The 18,845-nt window shown below is 38.1% G+C and overlaps 1 protein-coding gene across 1 annotated transcript; it reads right to left on the reverse strand.

The window, feature by feature from the left end:
• Window positions 1–1,678: 1,678 nt before the first annotated feature.
• On the reverse strand, window positions 1,679–16,363 carry pitpnaa (phosphatidylinositol transfer protein, alpha a). Its single transcript, XM_056271188.1, has 12 exons — window positions 16,210–16,363; window positions 14,987–15,017; window positions 7,669–7,817; window positions 7,458–7,549; window positions 7,293–7,300; window positions 5,323–5,397; window positions 5,138–5,221; window positions 4,984–5,061; window positions 4,783–4,893; window positions 4,471–4,593; window positions 3,093–3,160; window positions 1,679–2,433 (listed from the first exon to the last, which is right to left on the reverse strand). The coding sequence occupies exons 1-11, from the start codon at window positions 16,224–16,226 to the stop codon at window positions 3,113–3,115; spliced, it is 816 nt and encodes a 271-aa protein (XP_056127163.1). The 5' UTR covers window positions 16,227–16,363; the 3' UTR covers window positions 1,679–2,433; window positions 3,093–3,112.
• Between the last annotated feature and the right edge of the window lie 2,482 nt (window positions 16,364–18,845).

Here is an 18,845-nt window from a genome sequence, read left to right on the forward strand (position 1 = left end):
CGTTATATGTGCTGGCCACTTGACCTGCCACTCGACCCGTCACTGTATGTGCCGTCCAATCTCCGTTATATGTGCCTACCACTTAGCCAATCACCGTTATATGTGTCTGCCACTCAACCCGTCACTGTTATATGTGCCGGCCACTTGACCCGTCACTGTTATATGTGCCTGCCACTTGACCTGCCACTCGACCAGTCTCCGTTATATGTGCCTACCACTTAGCCAATCCCTCAACCCGTCACCGTTAGGGGCCGCTGCCACTCGATCTGTCACTCAACCCATCACCGTTAGGGACTGCTGCCACTCGACCAGTCACCATTATGTCCCTGCCGTCACCGTTAAATGCGCCTGCCACTCGACCCGTCACCGTTATATGTGCCGGCCACTTGACCTGCCACTCGACCCGTCACTGTTATATGTGCCTGCCACTTGACCTGCCACTCGACCCGTCTCCGTTATGTGTGCCTGCCACTCGACCCGTCACCGTTATATGTGCCTGCCACTCAAATGGAGTTGTTCAAAAACTACGATAAAACCTGTTGGAAAGCATCTTTTTCAGCGATTTTTGTGTGAGCATATCAGTGAACACCCCGCCACCGTTATATGCACCTGCCACTCGACCCGTCACCGTTATATGTGCCTGCCACTTAACCAATCACCGTTATATGTGCCTGCCACTCGACCCGTCACCGTTATATGTGCCGGCCACTTGACCTGCCACTCGACCCGTCACCGTTATATGTGCCGGCCACTTGACCTGCCACTCGACCCGTCACTGTTATATGTGCCTGCCACTTGACCTGCCACTCAACCCGTCACCGTTATATGTGCCTGCCACTTAACCAATCACCGTTAAATCGCCACTTGACCTGCCACTCGACCCGTCTCCGTTATGTGTGCCTGCCACTCGACCCGTCACCGTTATATGTGCCTGCCACTCAAATGGAGTTGTTCAAAAACTACGATAAAACCTGTTGGAAAGCATCTTTTTCAGCGATTTTTGTGTGAGTATATCAGTGAACACCCCTGACCACTCGGTGAGTTTAACGTCTTTGTAAAGTTTAATACATTTTAGGAAGGATTGTTTCTGTGCACCTATGCAACCATTGTGGAGGTGGGGGGGTGGTGCAACCACAGAAACCGAAATTTCTCGGGACAGCGGCATGTGTCAAAATGTGTCATCATGCGTGTAAAACACCAAACTTGTCCTTTAACCACCTTTCTTATCCAACTATGCGGAGAATTAGCTAGGTTGTTTGACTGTTTCAGCATTGCACATTAGTGAAACAAACGGTCAAGTGCATTTGTTGGCTGCAAAGTACACATACACATCACTGGTGGAGTTCATTTGATCTATTACGCGGATAACTCATTGTTTAGACAGCTGAGTTTGTGCATTATATAAAGCTGTTAGTGTATTTTAAAGCAATATTATTGTCACTGTGCTTGTTACCTGATCACTTTGTAAATGCCAAAAGAAAGTTAAATAGTTTGTTAAAGAGCAGCTAATGGTATCAAAGTAAACCATCCTTAAGGAAAATAGGTAAAATAAGCTGTCAATCAATATGTAGTTATATTTATTTTTAATAAATAATTTGTGAAAAAATTAGCTTAAAGAGTTATCAATATTACCACACCCCTTACAGCCCAATAAATAAATACATTCTACAGCCAATAATAATATAAATTCTTTTTAATATATCATTATTAGGTCATGAGACAATAATGAAATGAGTATTACATTGTATCCAAGTCCAGTAAACACAGAGTATTAAGGAGAAAGTGGAACAGAGCAGCAGAATACCGTTTAAACATCTGAATACAGTTCATAATTAAGCCTTGTGTGACAGAGGCACAATGCATATCTCAAAACATGTGCTAATACATCTCCAAACCAACATGACATGATATTTACCTCCCTAGACCCTGGGTGGAAGCTCAACTGAACTAAAGTGAGTTTATTTTTACGCCATTACTGTAAACCTGGGATTACCACATTATAAGAATTCAGTCCTTTCAAATCTACAAAAAGTCCTGAGTAAGTGGCTTATGAGTAACAATGGGTCAGCTGCAACACTCTAATACCATAAACTCCTGGTGGTCTGTCATGAGGCAAAACGAAACCTGAAGCAAATACATCAACGGTGGAAACGTCTGTTAGAAAAACATGTAAACATGCTGGTGACACAGATAGTGAGGGGTTTTTTAAACACGTGCTGATGTCAGTCAACTTAAGCAAAACATTTATGGGGGCACATTTAAAATAAAAGTTAATAGACATGGGGTAGAAATATGTGCTGAAAAAAAGATGTTGCTATTAATTAGTGTAAGAAACACCTCTGGATAGAATCTCCTGCGTGCAGATGTTGAGAAAAGAGAGAAACTAGTGGAGTGGAGCATGAAGAGAGAGAGTGGCCCATCACACTGCAGAGACTGCAATACAAATACAAAAAAAATTATAATGTATAGTAAAAACATAAAATGTAGTGTCCCATGTGAGGGAAGCACTGCTTAGCAGTTATTCCTCCACATATAAACAAAGGCAGCGATATATGCAATTTACACAGTGTAAAAAGCAACAAAGTATTTTATTAACACTAAGTGAAAAAAGCAGTATTTTCAGTAAACAACAGTAAGATGCCATTTATACATAGTGCAAATAGTGGCAGATATTATTTGCACCTCAATATGTTATAGTACCGGTATATTATAAAAATGATTGTATTTATTCAAATTATTTAACTTGTCCCTGTCCACAAAAGCCCTCCCCTACACCTAACTCTACCCATTAATCACTTTATACCCACTAGACTATTCTATACCCATTAGGCATTTTATTTCCACTTTTGGAATATTTTCTTAATTTTTATTTAAAATAAACTCCTCTCAGAGCTGATATGCGATGGGAAAAGATAAAAGTTGGATTTGAACTTCGGTTGGCCGTGTTAAAAGCTAATGCCACCCGCCTAACTCTCCACAACACTGATCCAGTTATCAGTTTCTTTTGTATTTTTGTCTGGCTCAATTAGACAATTGGTGGGCAGAGTTAGTGTAAATAAATAAACATAAACCATCAGCACATCTTTACTCACCGTGACAATAAACAAGCGCCTCATTCGTCTGCGGCAGACATGCCTTTCACTGGTTCGGTCTCTCGCATCTATGGGCAGAAAAAAAAAAAAGGAAAAATTTCAGACTTGTCAATATTAGATATTTAATTATGCATGCTTCATTCCATTTTTACTTTTAGACCTTTGCTATCATCTAGCACTCACTTAAAGTTAATCTTTAAAACATTAATAATTTAACAACACTGTTAAATGTAATCTTTACCAAACCTCAAAATGAAAAATACATTTTCATACTGTACATTATAATGCTGCCCAAATTAACGTGTAGCATTTCAACTGAATGATTCTAGTCAAGTGTTTTAAATAAATTATAATATTCACCATTTAGATCAAGGTTCATACAGATATTGTAAAATTAAATTCCAGGACTTTCAATGACTTTAAGCACTACGTATTTGGTTTTCAAGGACTACAATCAGAGATTACTTATCAAACAACATCTTTATTATCTTTCAAATTCTAAAAAAGGTAAGTAGATAGATAAAAATAAACTAATAAAACAAAATGGTACAAATAAAGTGCAGCGCATGCAATGACTGTGGTAACCTTAACCATTGAAAGGATACTATGACAAAGATATCGCTTTCCTTTTCAAACTGATTTTTTTTCTCCCATTTAATATATGATTGACCTGAAGAATGAATGTTATATCATATACATGGATATTTATGAGCCATATCACACTCATACCCATGTAAAATGGTTCTATATCTATATCAGACGTGATGCAGCGTTAATTTTGTGTGAAAAGATACACTAATTTCGAATATATAGTCTTTTAATAATTCAAGCATTTTTCAAGTACCTTTTCATAAAAAAAATCCGGCTGTTTTCAAGGGTTTTCCAGGACTTAAATTTCAAAAAGTCAAATTCAAGTACTTTAAGCACCTTGTACGAACCCCACGAGACCCCATGGTCTCAGCGATAACTTTAATATCAGTGTATCCATAAATTAAATATCTCCTCTGACCAAGGCCATTCAGCACTGGATCTTTACTGCATTCAGTGTTCATTTAGTATTATTTATATACTATTAATATTTTGAATTAGCTTTTATATTTATATTTTCACTTTTGTCGTGTGCTTTTGTCATTTTTATTACGTTTTTTTAATATATTTAGCCTTCATTTATTTACGTTTTAGTTGTTTTAATACTTAACTTATTAACGTTAAGTTCTAAGTTTTTCATCTGATATTGAAATAAAGCTGAAATAAAATATAAATACTTTTTTAAAATAGTTTTAATTAACAATAAGACTGTACTGCATCTTATTTGAAAACCTGTGAATATTATAAATGATTGTGTTAAAGACGGTCTGCACTCTGTTGTTGAACTCACATTATCAAGTTCTTTCTGCGTCTCCTCCTCCATGCGGCGGATGTCCTCCATGGTCAGATTGATCCACTGGTCTATCCAGCAGAAAAGCTGCCTGTGAAAGTTGGTGAACAGACGCTTCTCTTGCTGAAGTCAAACCAAACAAACATTAAGGTTTCATGAGTCACGGCATTAGCACTAGGCCGACACACAAACATCAAGCCCTCAAATAAAATGAACAAACAACAAAATGTCCATCATGGAGGTGCAGTTTAGAAAGATAAACAGTTAGTGAGTCAAACTGAACACAGCATGAGGTGTTTTAAAGTTTAATACCCTGTGGATGAAACTCTCCACTTTATTCTGCAGGCCAAACCACTTGAACTTGACAGTGACTAGTTTATAGGCACACATATGAGGACAGTCCGTCTTCTGAGGAAGTTCTTTCTGCAACGCACAGGAACAAAGTTGATCAACTGCAGAACTCAGAAATACAGGAGCTATATATCTAGAAACAATTAAAGAAAGAATACAGACCTTCCAGTCAGGACCTAATGGCCCTCTACCAGTCTTCTGTGATTTAAATGTGGCTGGATCCTCGTCTGGTTTGTAGTCCTGTGAAGACGTTTAAACAGTCAGCAAGTCTCAAAGTTTGATCATGCATTGAAAGTAAACACTCAGTTTTCCTTACCTTAGTGTCCACCTGAGACCTGTCAGCAATGTCGATGTGTACAACCTCGACCTTCTTCCACTGTTCGGGGTCAAGCTTATGAACCTTCAAAAAAACAGAAAGAACAAGGTTAGATCCTTACAGATACTTGTAATTTAAAATCGATTTCCTACTTATTGTGGCGATAATGTCGACTGCCTACTCACATTGTCTTGTTCACCGAGGTCAGGCTTGTGCCACGTCTCAATCATGACTAAAAAATTATCCTTCATGTACTCATTCTATAAAAAAAAAAACACATTTAATATACAGACACACTACTGTTCAAAGTATGGGTTCAGGAAGATTCACTTAATATAACTTATTTAGTAAGAATTGATCAAAAATGACAGTAAATACTTTTATAGTTTTACACACAAAAAAAACTTCAAATAAATGCCAAAAAATATTAGGCAGCACAGCTGTTTTCAAAATAAAATAAGAAATGGTTCTTGAGCAGCAAATCAGCATATTAGTAGGGCTGGTCCGAATACCATTTTTTGAGCTTCGAAGCTTCGGTAGTAATGAACATCGAATATTCGAAGCTTCGGAATCTCTATATGTCTGTCTGTCTGTCCGTTTGCATTTTGATTATTTCGAGAACCGTTCATCCAAACGACTTAACAAGGAGTGCAGTGTCGTATTTGGTGCAATATAGATAGACAGGCGAGACGCGACACGTTCAGAATTAATAAACTTTTATTAAACTACAGAACAGCGCAAGCGGGAAGCGCGCGCGTGCCTCACGCGAGCAACGGACACTGCACTAGTGATATAAAACACACACACAGGTCTGTTAACTTAAATATTAGACTACCTTAAAAAAATATTGCTTAAGTTAACAGACCTGTGTGTTTTATATCACTAGTGCGTGCAGTGTCCGTTCTCGGAGCATATAAGCCCTGCTCGCGTGAGGTGCGCCGCTTCTTTATTTAAATCTATCCTACTTTGTCAGAAATTTGTTAGTGTGAAAAATATTAGACTACCTTATTAAAAATATTGCTTTTCTCACTAACAAATTACTGACAAAGTAGGGTGGATTTAAATAAGCGGCGCGCCTCACGCGAGCAGGGCTTATATGCTCCGAGAACCACGCACTAGTGATATAAAACACACACACACAGGTCTTTTAACTTAAGCAATATTTTTAATAAGGTATAGTCTTATAATATTTTTCTCACTGACAAAGTAGGGTAGATTTAAATAAATAAAAACGAAATTTAAATAAATAAAAACGAAATTTAAATATAGAAAAACGAAATTTAAATAAAGAAAAACGAAAAATAAATGAACGAACTGTAATAGCCTAAATAAAGAACACGGTAGCAATAACAAAAACAATTTCAATAACAACATCACAAATTTCAATTTATATTTCGCAGTAGATTAATTTAGATTGATAATAACGGGTAAAAAGGATAATACATTTTGTTTCTATTATTCTATTTTCCACAATGTCAAAGCAACGCAGCTTAACCCAAAACACAAGCTCAGGCATGCACTTCTGTCCATGGTACATACAAACTCCGCTTTTCTGCCCTCTAGCCAGAGAATACTCTTGCAGGAACACTTTTAGTAGTCCAAGAAGCAGCAAATATATTTATTAAGTAGCTAAGTTATATGTTAAGTATTATATTTCACCAGATTTTATAGTGTAAAACATATTCAAGCGCGAATGAGAACCGTTTCGAGGGGGATGCCAGGTGTGCAAAAAAAAAAAAAAACCCCGAATATTCGAATGTTACATTTTCAAATCGAATACCAACCCACCGAACGAATATTCGGGTCCAGCCCTACTTATTAGAATGATTTCCAAAGGATCGTGTGACACTGAAGACTGAAGTAATGATGCTGAAAATTCAGCTTTGCATCACAGTAATAAATTCCATTTTGAAATATATTAAAATAGAAAACAGTTATTTTAAATTGTAAGAATATTTCACAATATTACTGTTTTTTTTATATCAAATAAATGCAACTTTGGTGAGCAGAAGAGACATTAAAAAACATTTAAAAACTTTTGAAGAGTAGCGTATAGATAAGAATAAAACCTGTTTACTTGTTAAAGGAATTGCTAATGCTGATTATTAAAAGAAAATATTTAATTTAGTTACACACAGGTGTCTCATACACTCACCGTAAGAACTGGAGCAATGAATGATATAGGGACCGCATGAAAAAGAGGGAAAACAGTTTTAAAAGTGAATTTCCTCATTCCTATGAGTTCAGTGTTTAATAGATCAATCATGCGTTATTGTGTACATTTAGCTCCAGGGCTAAGCTGTGTTACTGTGTGCGGTACCTGTGCGGCAGTAAGGATAAGCATTCCAGGCCTTCTCATGGATATTCAGGGCAGATGAAGGGGCCAGTAACCGTACAAAAGTTGGCACTTTACTGCATAAGACAGAGAGAATCCCAAAGAAAAACTAAGATGCAGACTATAACCATTTTTTCTGCTTGATGGCACTTGAATATACACCACAGCACTGATTAATTAATATTATGATTATGACCTCTGCAAGCGGTAGATCTTGTGCGTGTACTGTCCTTTCTCTCCATCCTCCTTCTCGTAGGGCTCGTTTTTCAGGACCTCCACCCCATCTCCACCTCCTGTCTCATTCTTACTAGCCTCTGCTACAGAGAACAGCTGACCCACCTGGTACTGTATGTGAGAGAATAACGTCAACTTGACTTGGTCATATGCAAATTAGTACTGTATAATGACAAACAAAAACACATTAAAATGAATGTATAATGTCATTTCATGACTGCGTACAAAGCTGGGAGAGGATTCAACATCTACATAAATAAATAGCCATATACAGGCTGGTGTGCCATAAACAAACAGACACAATTATAGAGGAAGTGTTCACACCCTATAATCTGATGACAGAAAAGAGGGAAACTGGTGTCTAATGTGTCTAGCAAATGCAAGTGCACCTCTAGTTAGACAAACAGTAAAAGTGTAAAAATATTTTAGCAGTTTTGGACACTTTGGAAACCAATCCTAACCATTTTATTCTAATTCTGGCTCCGACAGTAAACTGATACTTATTTTAATGTTATGACACATAACCGATAAATTGTTGATATTAAAAATCCATACTAATTTTTAAACAAAAATTAAAAATAAAACAAAAACAATCATTTTAAATGCCACAAGTGAATAAAGGGCATCCAAATTATAATGTACAGTATGAAAATAACGATTGCACTGATATTAAAGTTCTGGTTGACACCAATGGGTAACACTTTACAATAATGTTTCATTAGTTAAAGCTCCAGTCCGTAACTTTTTTAAGTTAAAAATAATCCAAAATAATTATATTAAAAAAAACTTATTCTGCCAGTGGTCAAAACTATCTGCTTGCCATAGCTAGATTCAAAACGGTTAGCTTGTAATAATGGTTTTAATTCCAGTGGTACTGGTGGGTTTCCGCGGGAAATTCGAGCATGTCTTTGCGTCATTACGTCACACCCGTACACATAAAGAAGGAGTTTCGGCTAGCCGGCTATACTGCGCGTGACGAGATGTTTAGATGTATAGGCTTTTCTCGCAGCACTTTACATAATTAAACTTATGGCATCCAGAAAGATCCAAACAACAATCATCAGTGTCAACTGGAGATTCAGCAGTTATAAAACCCAAAAGACTTCGTACTTCGGATTTAAGGTGGCTAGAGAAAGAGAAAGAAACCGTCTCATGCGAACACAAGGATTTAAACATCGGCGGGGCTTTTGAAAAGTGCTTGAACTCCGTGTTTTGAAGGGGTTCAAAACGGAAGAAGAGACGGCTTTTTTCTGCTGAACAAGTAAGACATTTCAATAGTTCAATCGTGTAACAGTACGTTTTCTTAATTCACACAGTTATGGAGTTTCCTTTGTTGTGCTTTTCTCGTATTGCTATTATGGAGAATATGAATTCTGAACTACACAGGTAACCATAAAATACATTAAATTTAACATTAGTCACGCAATGCTGATGTGATGTTGTTAACATGAACAATTTGAGAACAAAGTAGGCTATAATTTGCACGGTTGCTGTAAATCGTGTTGATTAAATCTAACGAAGCTTATCATGTCGAATGCTTTTTCCCCCTTAGTTGGTCAGAACAAAAATGGATGTTACTTGTTCAGAAGACATTTTCTTATGAAAATTCTTATGTTGGTCAAACTTTCAAAAAGTGAATCTGTGATTCTGTATGACAGTATCCACACAGCGCGGTGACTGACAGCAGCACTCGCCTCAAAGCACTGTGTTCATCCGTGCTGTTTCATGCCGATTTACAACCCACGTAAAGATAATAATTCCGCGAATCATTGCAGTTACAGATTTCGAACAGAGAGATGGCGACAAAGAGGAAAAGATACGGACTGCAGCTTTAACATGAACTAATAATGAACTGCCCTTCAGCAGCATTTATTAATCTTTGTTAATGTTAATTTCAACATTTACTAATACATTAATAAAATCTAAAGTTGCATTTATTAACATAAGTTCCACTTCTCCTTAGGAAGTACCCAAATCCCATCAGTCACAGAGAAGCCTGTGAAGAGCCTTGGGAAAACCTTTGACTGCTCTCTAAAGGATGCCACTTCCATCAGGGCAACAAATAAACAACTGGAGAGCTGGCTGACTACAGTTGACAAGTCAGGCCTACTGGGGAAATTCAAAGCTTGGTTATACCAACATGGAATCTTACCAGGGATATTGTGGCCATTGTTGGTGTATGAATTTCCAGTTTCCACCGTGGAAAGATTTGTGGAAGGATTTGAGTGGAGGGTGAGCAATTACCTGCGACGGTGGTTGGGCTTGCCAAGAAGTCTGAGCAGCATCGCCCTTTACGGCAAAAAGAACAAGCTAACGCTACCGATCAACAGCCTTAGCGAGGAGTTCATGGTTACCAGAGCAAGGGAGGTGCTTCAGTACAGGGATTCCAAGGACCTAAGAGTATCTCAAGCTGGCATTCAGGACTGGCAGAAAGTGGAGGGCACATGAGGCGGTGGACCAGAATCACGACTGCATCTTAAGGAACTGGTGGGTCCTGTGGCTGATGGCCGTGCAGGACTGGGAAGTACTCCAACAACCCATTATAACAAACTGAAAGGTAAGGAAAGGCGGGACCAAGTCGAAAAAGAAGTGAGGGCTGGGATAGAGGAGCAGCGTGCAAGCCAGATGGTGGGAATGAGGCAACAGGGTGCATGGACCAGATGGGAAGATGCCATGGAGAGAAAGATTTCATGGGCAGAGCTGTGGAGGGCTGAGCCCCATTGCATCAAATTTCTCATTCAGTCTGTCTATGACACCCTGCCTAGTCCATCTAATCTATTTTGTTGGGGCAAGGTTGAGACTCCGGCATGTACCTTGTGCCAGGGAAGAGGATCGCTGGAACACATCCTCAGCAGCTGTCCTAAAGCACTTGGGGAAGGCCGCTACCGCTGGTGCCATGACCAAGTGCTGAAGGTGGTTGCTGAGTCCATCAATACTGCCATCAATCAGAGCAAGCGTTTACAACCACCAAGGCGCAAAATTTCATTCTTAAGAGCAGGAGAACCCCCGCCTTCCCGACCAACAGTTCAGACAGGCCGGCTGGGAACAGCGAATGACTGGCAACTAAGGGTGGACCTGGGAAAGCAACTCAAGTTCCCCCAAGACATCGTGGAGACCAGCCTTAGACCCGACATGGTTCTGTTCTCAGTATCATCGAAGCAGGTTATCTTGTTGGAGCTAACAGTGCCCTGGGAGGAGAGGATGGAGGAAGCGAGTGAAAGGAAAAGGGAGAAATATGCGGAGCTGGTGGAGGAGTGTCGGAGACGGGGGTGGCGTGCACAGTGCTTGCCCATCGAGGTTGGGGGAAGGGGCTTTGCAGGAAAGTCACTCTGCAGGGCCTACAGCCTCCTGGGAATCACAGGAGCACGCAAGAGAAGAGCCATTAGTGCAGCTTCAGAGGCTGCGGAAAAAGCCTCACGATGGCTGTGGATCAGGAGGGACAAACAGTGGGCGAACGCTTCTTGGACATAGGCCGGGAACTGATCACTCCCGGTTGGGTCGCCTGGGTGAGGGGGTCTGAAGTTGAAAGACCCGAAACCCCAGGTACTATCACTGATGATGTGTCCAAGAGTGCATCACAAGGTGTATTTAACAATCAGTTCATGTTAGTTAATACATTAACTAATGTTAACAAATGAAACATTGTAAAGTGTACCATAATTTGTGTACGTCAATAAGTCATGAAACATGGTGAATTTAGGCATAACATTATAACGCACAGTATGAAAAATGGACATTTATTCTAAGATTTGTTAAAGCTGCAGTCCACAGTTTTTCCTCTTTGTCGCCATCTCTGTTCGAAATCTGCAATTGCAGTCATTCACGGAATTATCAACTTTACGTGAGTTCGTTGTACTTCGACACGGCACAGCGCGGATGAACACAATGTTTGAGGAGACTGAGGCTGTCATTCGCCACGCCGGTGTGGAGACTGGCATTCAGAATCACAGATTATTCTTTTTTGAAGTATGACCAACATAATAATTTTCACCGGAAAATCTAATCTGAACAAGTAAGTAACATCCACTTTTGTTCTGGTTCTGACATTGCAGTAAATCGCGCTGATTAAATCTAACAATCGCTTATCATATCACCCAAAACCGTGCAAATTATATTTTGTTCTCAAATTGTTAATGTTAACAACATCAGCATTGCGTGACTACATGTAATGCCCTTCAGATATGTATCCTTGTTTTCGCATGGGGCCGGTTGCAGTCTCTTTTTTTCTGTAGCCACTCCGAAGTCCGAACAAAGTCTTTTGCATTTTACAACGAGTGAATCTCTAGTTGTCACTGGTGATTGTCGTTTGAACCTTTCTGGATCCGCCATCAAATTGATAAGTTTAATTATATCAAGTGCTGTGAGAAAAGGCTATAAATCTCCACCTCCAGCATCCTCACTCGCAATATAGCCTACTAGCCGAGACTCCTGTACAGATGTGACGTAATGACGCGAAGACATGCTCGCATCTCCCGCGGAAATCCACCAGTACCACTGGAATTAAAAACATTATTACAAGCTTACCGCTTTGAATCGAGCTAAGGCAAGCAGATAGTTTTGAACACTGGCTGGTTATGTATTTTCTCAAATATGTATTTTGGATCATTTTTAACCCAAAAAAAGCTACGGACTGCAGCTTTAAAGATTACAGTTGACGTGTTTTAAAAATAAGTGTTTTGAGTGTTAGATGACGTTAACCTACAGTGCTGGTCAGAATTATTTGCCCCCTTGGTAAATATGATCAAAGATGGCTGTAAAAAATAAATCTGCATTGTTTTTCCTTTTGATATATATATATTTTTTTAAATGCAAAAATCGAACCTTTCATTGAAGTAAAATAATTGAAAGTGGGGGGTGGGTCACATTATGAAATAAATATTTTTCTCCAAAACACGTTAGGAACAATTATGTGCCCCCTTTTATTAAATACTTTTTGCAACCTCCTTTTGCCAAGATAACAGCCCCGAGTCTTCTCCTATAATGCCTGGTGAGTTTGGAGAACACCTGACAAGAGATCAGAGACCATTCCTCCATACAGAATCTCTCCAGATCCTTCAGATTCATAAGTTCATGTTGGTGCTTCTTCTCTTCAGTTCAGCCCACTAATTTTCTATAGGGTTCAGGCCAGGGACTGGGATGGCCATTGCAGATGCTTGGTTTTGTGCTCAGTGACCCATTTTTGTTTTGATTTTGATGTTTGTTTTTGGATCACTGTCCTGTTGGAAGATCCAAACATGGCCTGTTATAAGATTTCTAGCAGAGGTTGTCAGGTTTTGATTTTTTATCTGTTGGTATTTGATCGAATCCATGATGCCATGAATCTGAACAAGATGTCCAGGACCTCTGGCAGAAAATTAGGCCCACAGCAAAGATACAGCAGAGTATTTCATTTTACACATGGGGAACTTTTTTTATCCCTGTATGAACCAAACCCATATTAAGTGTTTGCTGCCAAAAAAGTTTTTTGTTTTTTTTCATCTGTCCATAGAACCCAAGTTTGAAGTTCCAGTAGTGTCAGTTACTTTTCAAACGTTCAATGGACAGATGAAATAAATAAAAAGAGCTTATTGGCAGCAAACACTTAAATGGGTTTGGTTCATACAGGGATAAAAAAGTAGGCTACCCCATGTGTAAAATGAAATACTCTGCTGTATCTTTAATGCTGTGGGCCTAATTTTCTGCCAGAGGTCCTGGACATCTTGTTCAGATTCATGGCATCATGGATTCGATCAAATACCAACAGATAAAAAATCAAAACCTGACAACCTCTGCTAGAAATCTTATAACGGGCCATGTTTGGATCTTCCAACAGGACAGTGATCCAAAAACAAACATCAAAATCAAAACAAAAATGGGTCACTGAGCACAAAACCAAGCATCTGCAATGGCCATCCCAGTCCCTGGCCTGAACCCTAAAGAAAATGAGTGGGCTGAACTGAAGAGAAGAAGCACCAACATGAACTTATGAATCTGAAGGATCTGGAGAGATTCTGTATGGAGGAATGGTCTCTGATCTCTTGTCAGGTGTTCTCCAAACTCACCAGGCATTATAGGAGAAGACTCAGAGCTGTTATCTTGGCAAAAGGAGGTTGCAAAACGTATTTAATAAAAGGGGGCACATAATTGTTCCCAACGTGTTTTGGAGAAAAACATTTATATCATAATGTGATTTTCCCCCCACTTTCAATTCTTTAACTTCAATAAAAGGTTAGATTTTTGCATTTTTAAAAAAATAAAATATCAAAAGGATAAACAATGCAGATTTATTTTTTACAGCTATCTTTGATCAATATTTACCAAGGGGGCAAATAATTCTCACCAGCACTGTATACATTTAGAGGAACATTGATGATATTGATAAATAAAAACCTCTTAAACCCCTCAAATTATAACGTAGGCTGATAACCCAAATTAAGGTACCAATATATTGTGCATAAAAAATTAATTCATAGAATGTTTTATAAGTATACTTATTTTCATCAAACCAGTAAAAAAAAAAGAAAAAACACTGACATACAGACACAAATGAGTCATGCAGCTCCCTGACTGCACATACACTGGGCATGTCTACAAAACCAGCTTCCACAATGTAATATCCTCTATGTGCTTCCCGATTCAGCTGGTTGGGTAGTTTAATTCTCCATCAGTCTATATTATGTGGCCTTTTGCACAGGTGAAGAGAAAGGAATGCAACTACACATGCCAAACCTGTGTCTGTTTTCACTGCCGTTTAGACAAGAACAATTGACTTCTTCAATAATGATTTCTTATTCAAACACTACAGATACAGAACGATGGCAGCAAGGCGCTCCGATACCCAGGGTAAAAACACACCAACCTAAATCTTCAAATACTACAACAGCGAGGGCAAGAAATGACAGGGATAAACAAATTCAACCTTTGCTTGGTAAGCTGGAGCAGAGATGGTACACTTGATAAAGTCTGATAAGCCTGGTCTCGGGTTACAATTAATTACAGGCTGTCCTTGTCTACTGTATACACTACAGGCATGCAGTTAACTAGGGCACTTTCCCACAAACCTCAGACTGTTTCAATTCATCATTTCGAATGTCTAAACTCTTGCCCATCAGAACAAACTGGGTGGAGTCTGGAAAACTGGAGTCACAAAAAAAACTGTCATCATGCCAAAATACATCCATGAGCCTCAAGATGGACTTTTCAAATTATGACTAGATTACAATAGATTTTTTTTAAATAAACATAAATAACAAAGAAGCACCTGTAAGATCTCAAGAAAAAGTAAAAATGACTGTACGTACCTCTTCAACAGAAATGGGCAAGACGATTCGACTGAAAGACAAAACAGACAGGCAACTAAGTCAGCAAAAATACCATGTGACCTTTGAACTCTTCGTTCATTCAATCATATTTGTTTTGTTTTTTGACATCTCTGTATCCCACAAGCCCTGTTTTTTTACCTTCTGAAGACAATGTCATTAATAACATCTTATAAATAACAGCACTTTAGTTATTAAGAACTGAAGTTGCTTTATTCAGTAACCTGACCTGTCCCATGTTTCTTTGCAGTCATTAAACAGCCATGATCTGCTAATATTGTTTCATAATGAGTTTACTTCATTATTCAAATTAGAATAAGATATTGGCCTATATGGGTGTGATATGTGGCATAAATAAAAAAAAATAAAATAAAAAAAGGTATAGATGTCTGCATACTAAACATAATTAAAGCTCCAGAGAATTTTATTACAACCAAGCGCAACAAAATACAAAAACATTAACAGTTAAACTGATGAAGAAATGCAGACTAATCTTTTAAAACCAGGATTACTTTCCACATTCTTCCCCCTGATAATTCTCATGTTTTCCATGACGTGTCAAATTAAAAGTTCTTAATCACCATATTCAACCCACATCGAGTATTATAAAAACCAATATGGCTGTAATAACATCAACGTACTGACGTCTAATGTAATATTTTACAATTCATATAGAATTATCTTTATTATTCATATATATAATCTTGTTATGTAAATATTACTGTCATAATTTGGTTAGAGGACTAATTCCTGAATATGTAGTAGGCCTATATGTTAGCAACACAAAGTCTCAAAGTGCACTTTGACGTGTGTGACGTGCACACCGGTGCATAATGACGCGTGACCGGCAGAACGGTAGCATGTGACAATCACACTTACTACCTGCAGCTTTTAAAGAATTTTCTAACTTCAAAAAAAGTAAAAGTTTTTTTCTTTCACTTTGCACAAATAAACTGATGATTGATCAAAACGAATTGGGATTGGCTGGAATATAAACAATATAGTCCGAAATAGGACAATAGACCAAACTCTGGACTATTTGATTTAACTTAGTGACCACTCCGAAAAAAACATTCAAAATAATATCAACATAAATCTACTTCATTTGGCAGCTGCCGGCGAAAGGTACCAGACACGCGCCGCAAACTCAAAGCTCAGCGCGAGATCAAAACTTCGGCTCAGTTAAATCATACTAAATTACTTACAATTCCTTTATTAACATGTTATCTCCTTCGGTTCCGCGTGCCCAACATTCAAACTAGTTTAAAGAGGGTTTATTCTTCGACTCTTCGGTCCTCCCCGCCGCGTCTTGTTTCAGTTCAAGTTCCTGGATTTCTAATTTCTTTAAATTCATTTCCTGAAAGATGTCGACAGGATTGCCGCGTCGTCACAGCAACCACACCCACTTGAATGAAAACCGGGCCATGGGCGAATCTGATTGGTCAGGAGCTGCACATAAACGCTTGCGACACACCCTGCCCTGATATTTAACTCACACAAACACAGCAGGTTTATAGAAACTGTGACTGTGTGTCCACATGGATGTCAGGTAGATGTTCTTGTTCCGCTGGTTTTAAATTTAGGATGAGACCTCAACAGAAGGGTGTGAAGTTGTTTTTGTATTTAAATCTAAGCCTATCCTGTCCCAGACCTGACTTTCCAGTCAGCCTGACGATCATAGATAACTACAGTAGCCTAGTCTTTCTCCATTCCACGTTAATGTATGTTGTGCTACAACACAATAATGTTTATCGTGAAAATGCTATTCTCCTCCTCCATATTCTGGTCTTAAAACATTTGATAAAATATTAAACTCGCAATTTATAAACAATGAAAAACTGGGAAGTTTTTGAAACACGTCTCTTATGTTCACCAAGCCTGCATTTATTTGGTAAAAAAAATACAGGAAAAAAACACTAATATTGTGAAATATTAAAATACTAAAAAAATAAAAATCATTATTTTCGATTTTTTTAAATATACTTTAAAATATAATTTATTTCTGTGATGCAAAGCTGAATTTTTCAGCATCATTACTCCTGTCTTCAGTGTGACGTGATGCTTCAGTAATCATTCTAATTTGCTGATTTGATACTCAGCTTATATCAATGTTGGAAACAGTTGTGCTGCTTAAAATATATATATATATATATATATACGGTACAGAAGTCACGGTTCGGTTCATATCGGTTTAGACATCATGGTTCGGTACGATTTCGGTACAATGGAGGGAAAAGCAAAACAAAAATGCAGAAGGCATTGTATTTTTTAAATAAGTTTTATTAATAAAGGCATAAACCCAGTTTATTTGTAGTGCACTGACAATAGTTTTATATAATTAGTTTATTAATTAAATTAATAAAAAGACAAAAAGACCTTGCGATATGTTTGGTAATTGTACCTGAATTAATTTAAAATTATTTTGCTATATTTCAGATCAATATATTTGTTTTCCTTAATTTTAATTAACATTATTAATTAACAATGTAACATTATTCTCATCTGAATTATAAATAATTGATTTCTGTATAAAATAATACTACCATTAAAAACACATTCGATTTTCTTTTTTAATCAATGTAGATAGAATGTGTAAGATTAGTGCTCCGAGGACAAGAAATGAAAACCAATGCAATATGGTGAATGTCCAAAAGATGGGACCCACAGACTGTTTTGAAATGGAGTTGGATAAATATGTTTTGCTTTTAAAACAGTGTGTGTGTGTGTGTGTGTGTGTGTGTGTGTGTGTGTGTGTGTGTGTGTGTGTGTGTGTGTGTGTGTGTGTGTGATTTTGGTTGGGTGACAGTTGTAAGTTACAGTTTGACAAGAGTTTACAGTGTGACAAAAGCACAATGTTTCGTTTTAATTGCGAGTGTACACAAATATAAGTAAACACTTTGCAGGTTTAATGATCTGTATGAACAAACTGACCGAGTATGTTTTTATGTTTCCACTGTTCGATCGCGCCTCCCTCTCTCTCTCTCTCTCTCTCTCTCTCTCTCTCTCTCTCTCTCTCTCTCTCTCTCTCTCTCTCTCTCTCTCTCTCTCTCTCTCTCTCTCTCTCTCTCTCTCTCTCTCACACACACACACACACACAGTTCGATCGCGGCCGCGCCTCTGCATTGCAATCTTGACATTGCAGCCTGTTCATTATGCGGTCACACCAAACGCGAATAGAGCGTCAAATTCGCGTCTAGTTCGACGCTAGTCCAAAGCGAATAGGACGCGCGTATAAAGCCAACGTTTGAAGTGAACGCGCGTTCAGAGCTAAGCCGATGGTAAAGATTATGTGTCCCTAAAGAACCCGCGTATCTAACAGTATGTTCCGCATTACATTAATTAATTTGCACCCGAGTTTTATTTATTTTTATACCGTGTATTCTCCGTGTAAATTCGTGCACCGAACCGTGACGCCCGTACGGTTTCGGTTCAATACGAATAGGCCTACATGTACCGTTACACCCCTATATATGTATATATGTATTTATATATATATATATATATATATATATATATATATATATATATAGAGAGAGAGAGAGAGAGAGAGAGAGAGAGAGAGAGAGAGAGAGAGAGAGAGAGAGAGAGAGAGAGATTTGGAACCTCTGATACTTTTTCAGGATTCATTGATGAATAAATAAAAAAAAGAACAAAAGAATATATATATATTATGTAGCCTATATAAACCATCAAACAAGTTGTATTCTGTTAGATTCCATCCTGTTAGGCATCCCATCCTGTTAATTTTCTGATCAGACCATATTTCTAAAGTCTAGAGTATTGTTTTATAGAAATACTTATTTAAATTACAACAAAGACATGTTAAAACAAAAGCTTTTGG

This window comes from Rhinichthys klamathensis, unplaced genomic scaffold (genome assembly GCF_029890125.1).
Source record: "Rhinichthys klamathensis goyatoka isolate OS25496 unplaced genomic scaffold, OSU_Roscu_1.1 h1tg000311l_1, whole genome shotgun sequence".
Lineage (NCBI taxonomy): Eukaryota > Metazoa > Chordata > Actinopteri > Cypriniformes > Leuciscidae > Rhinichthys > Rhinichthys klamathensis.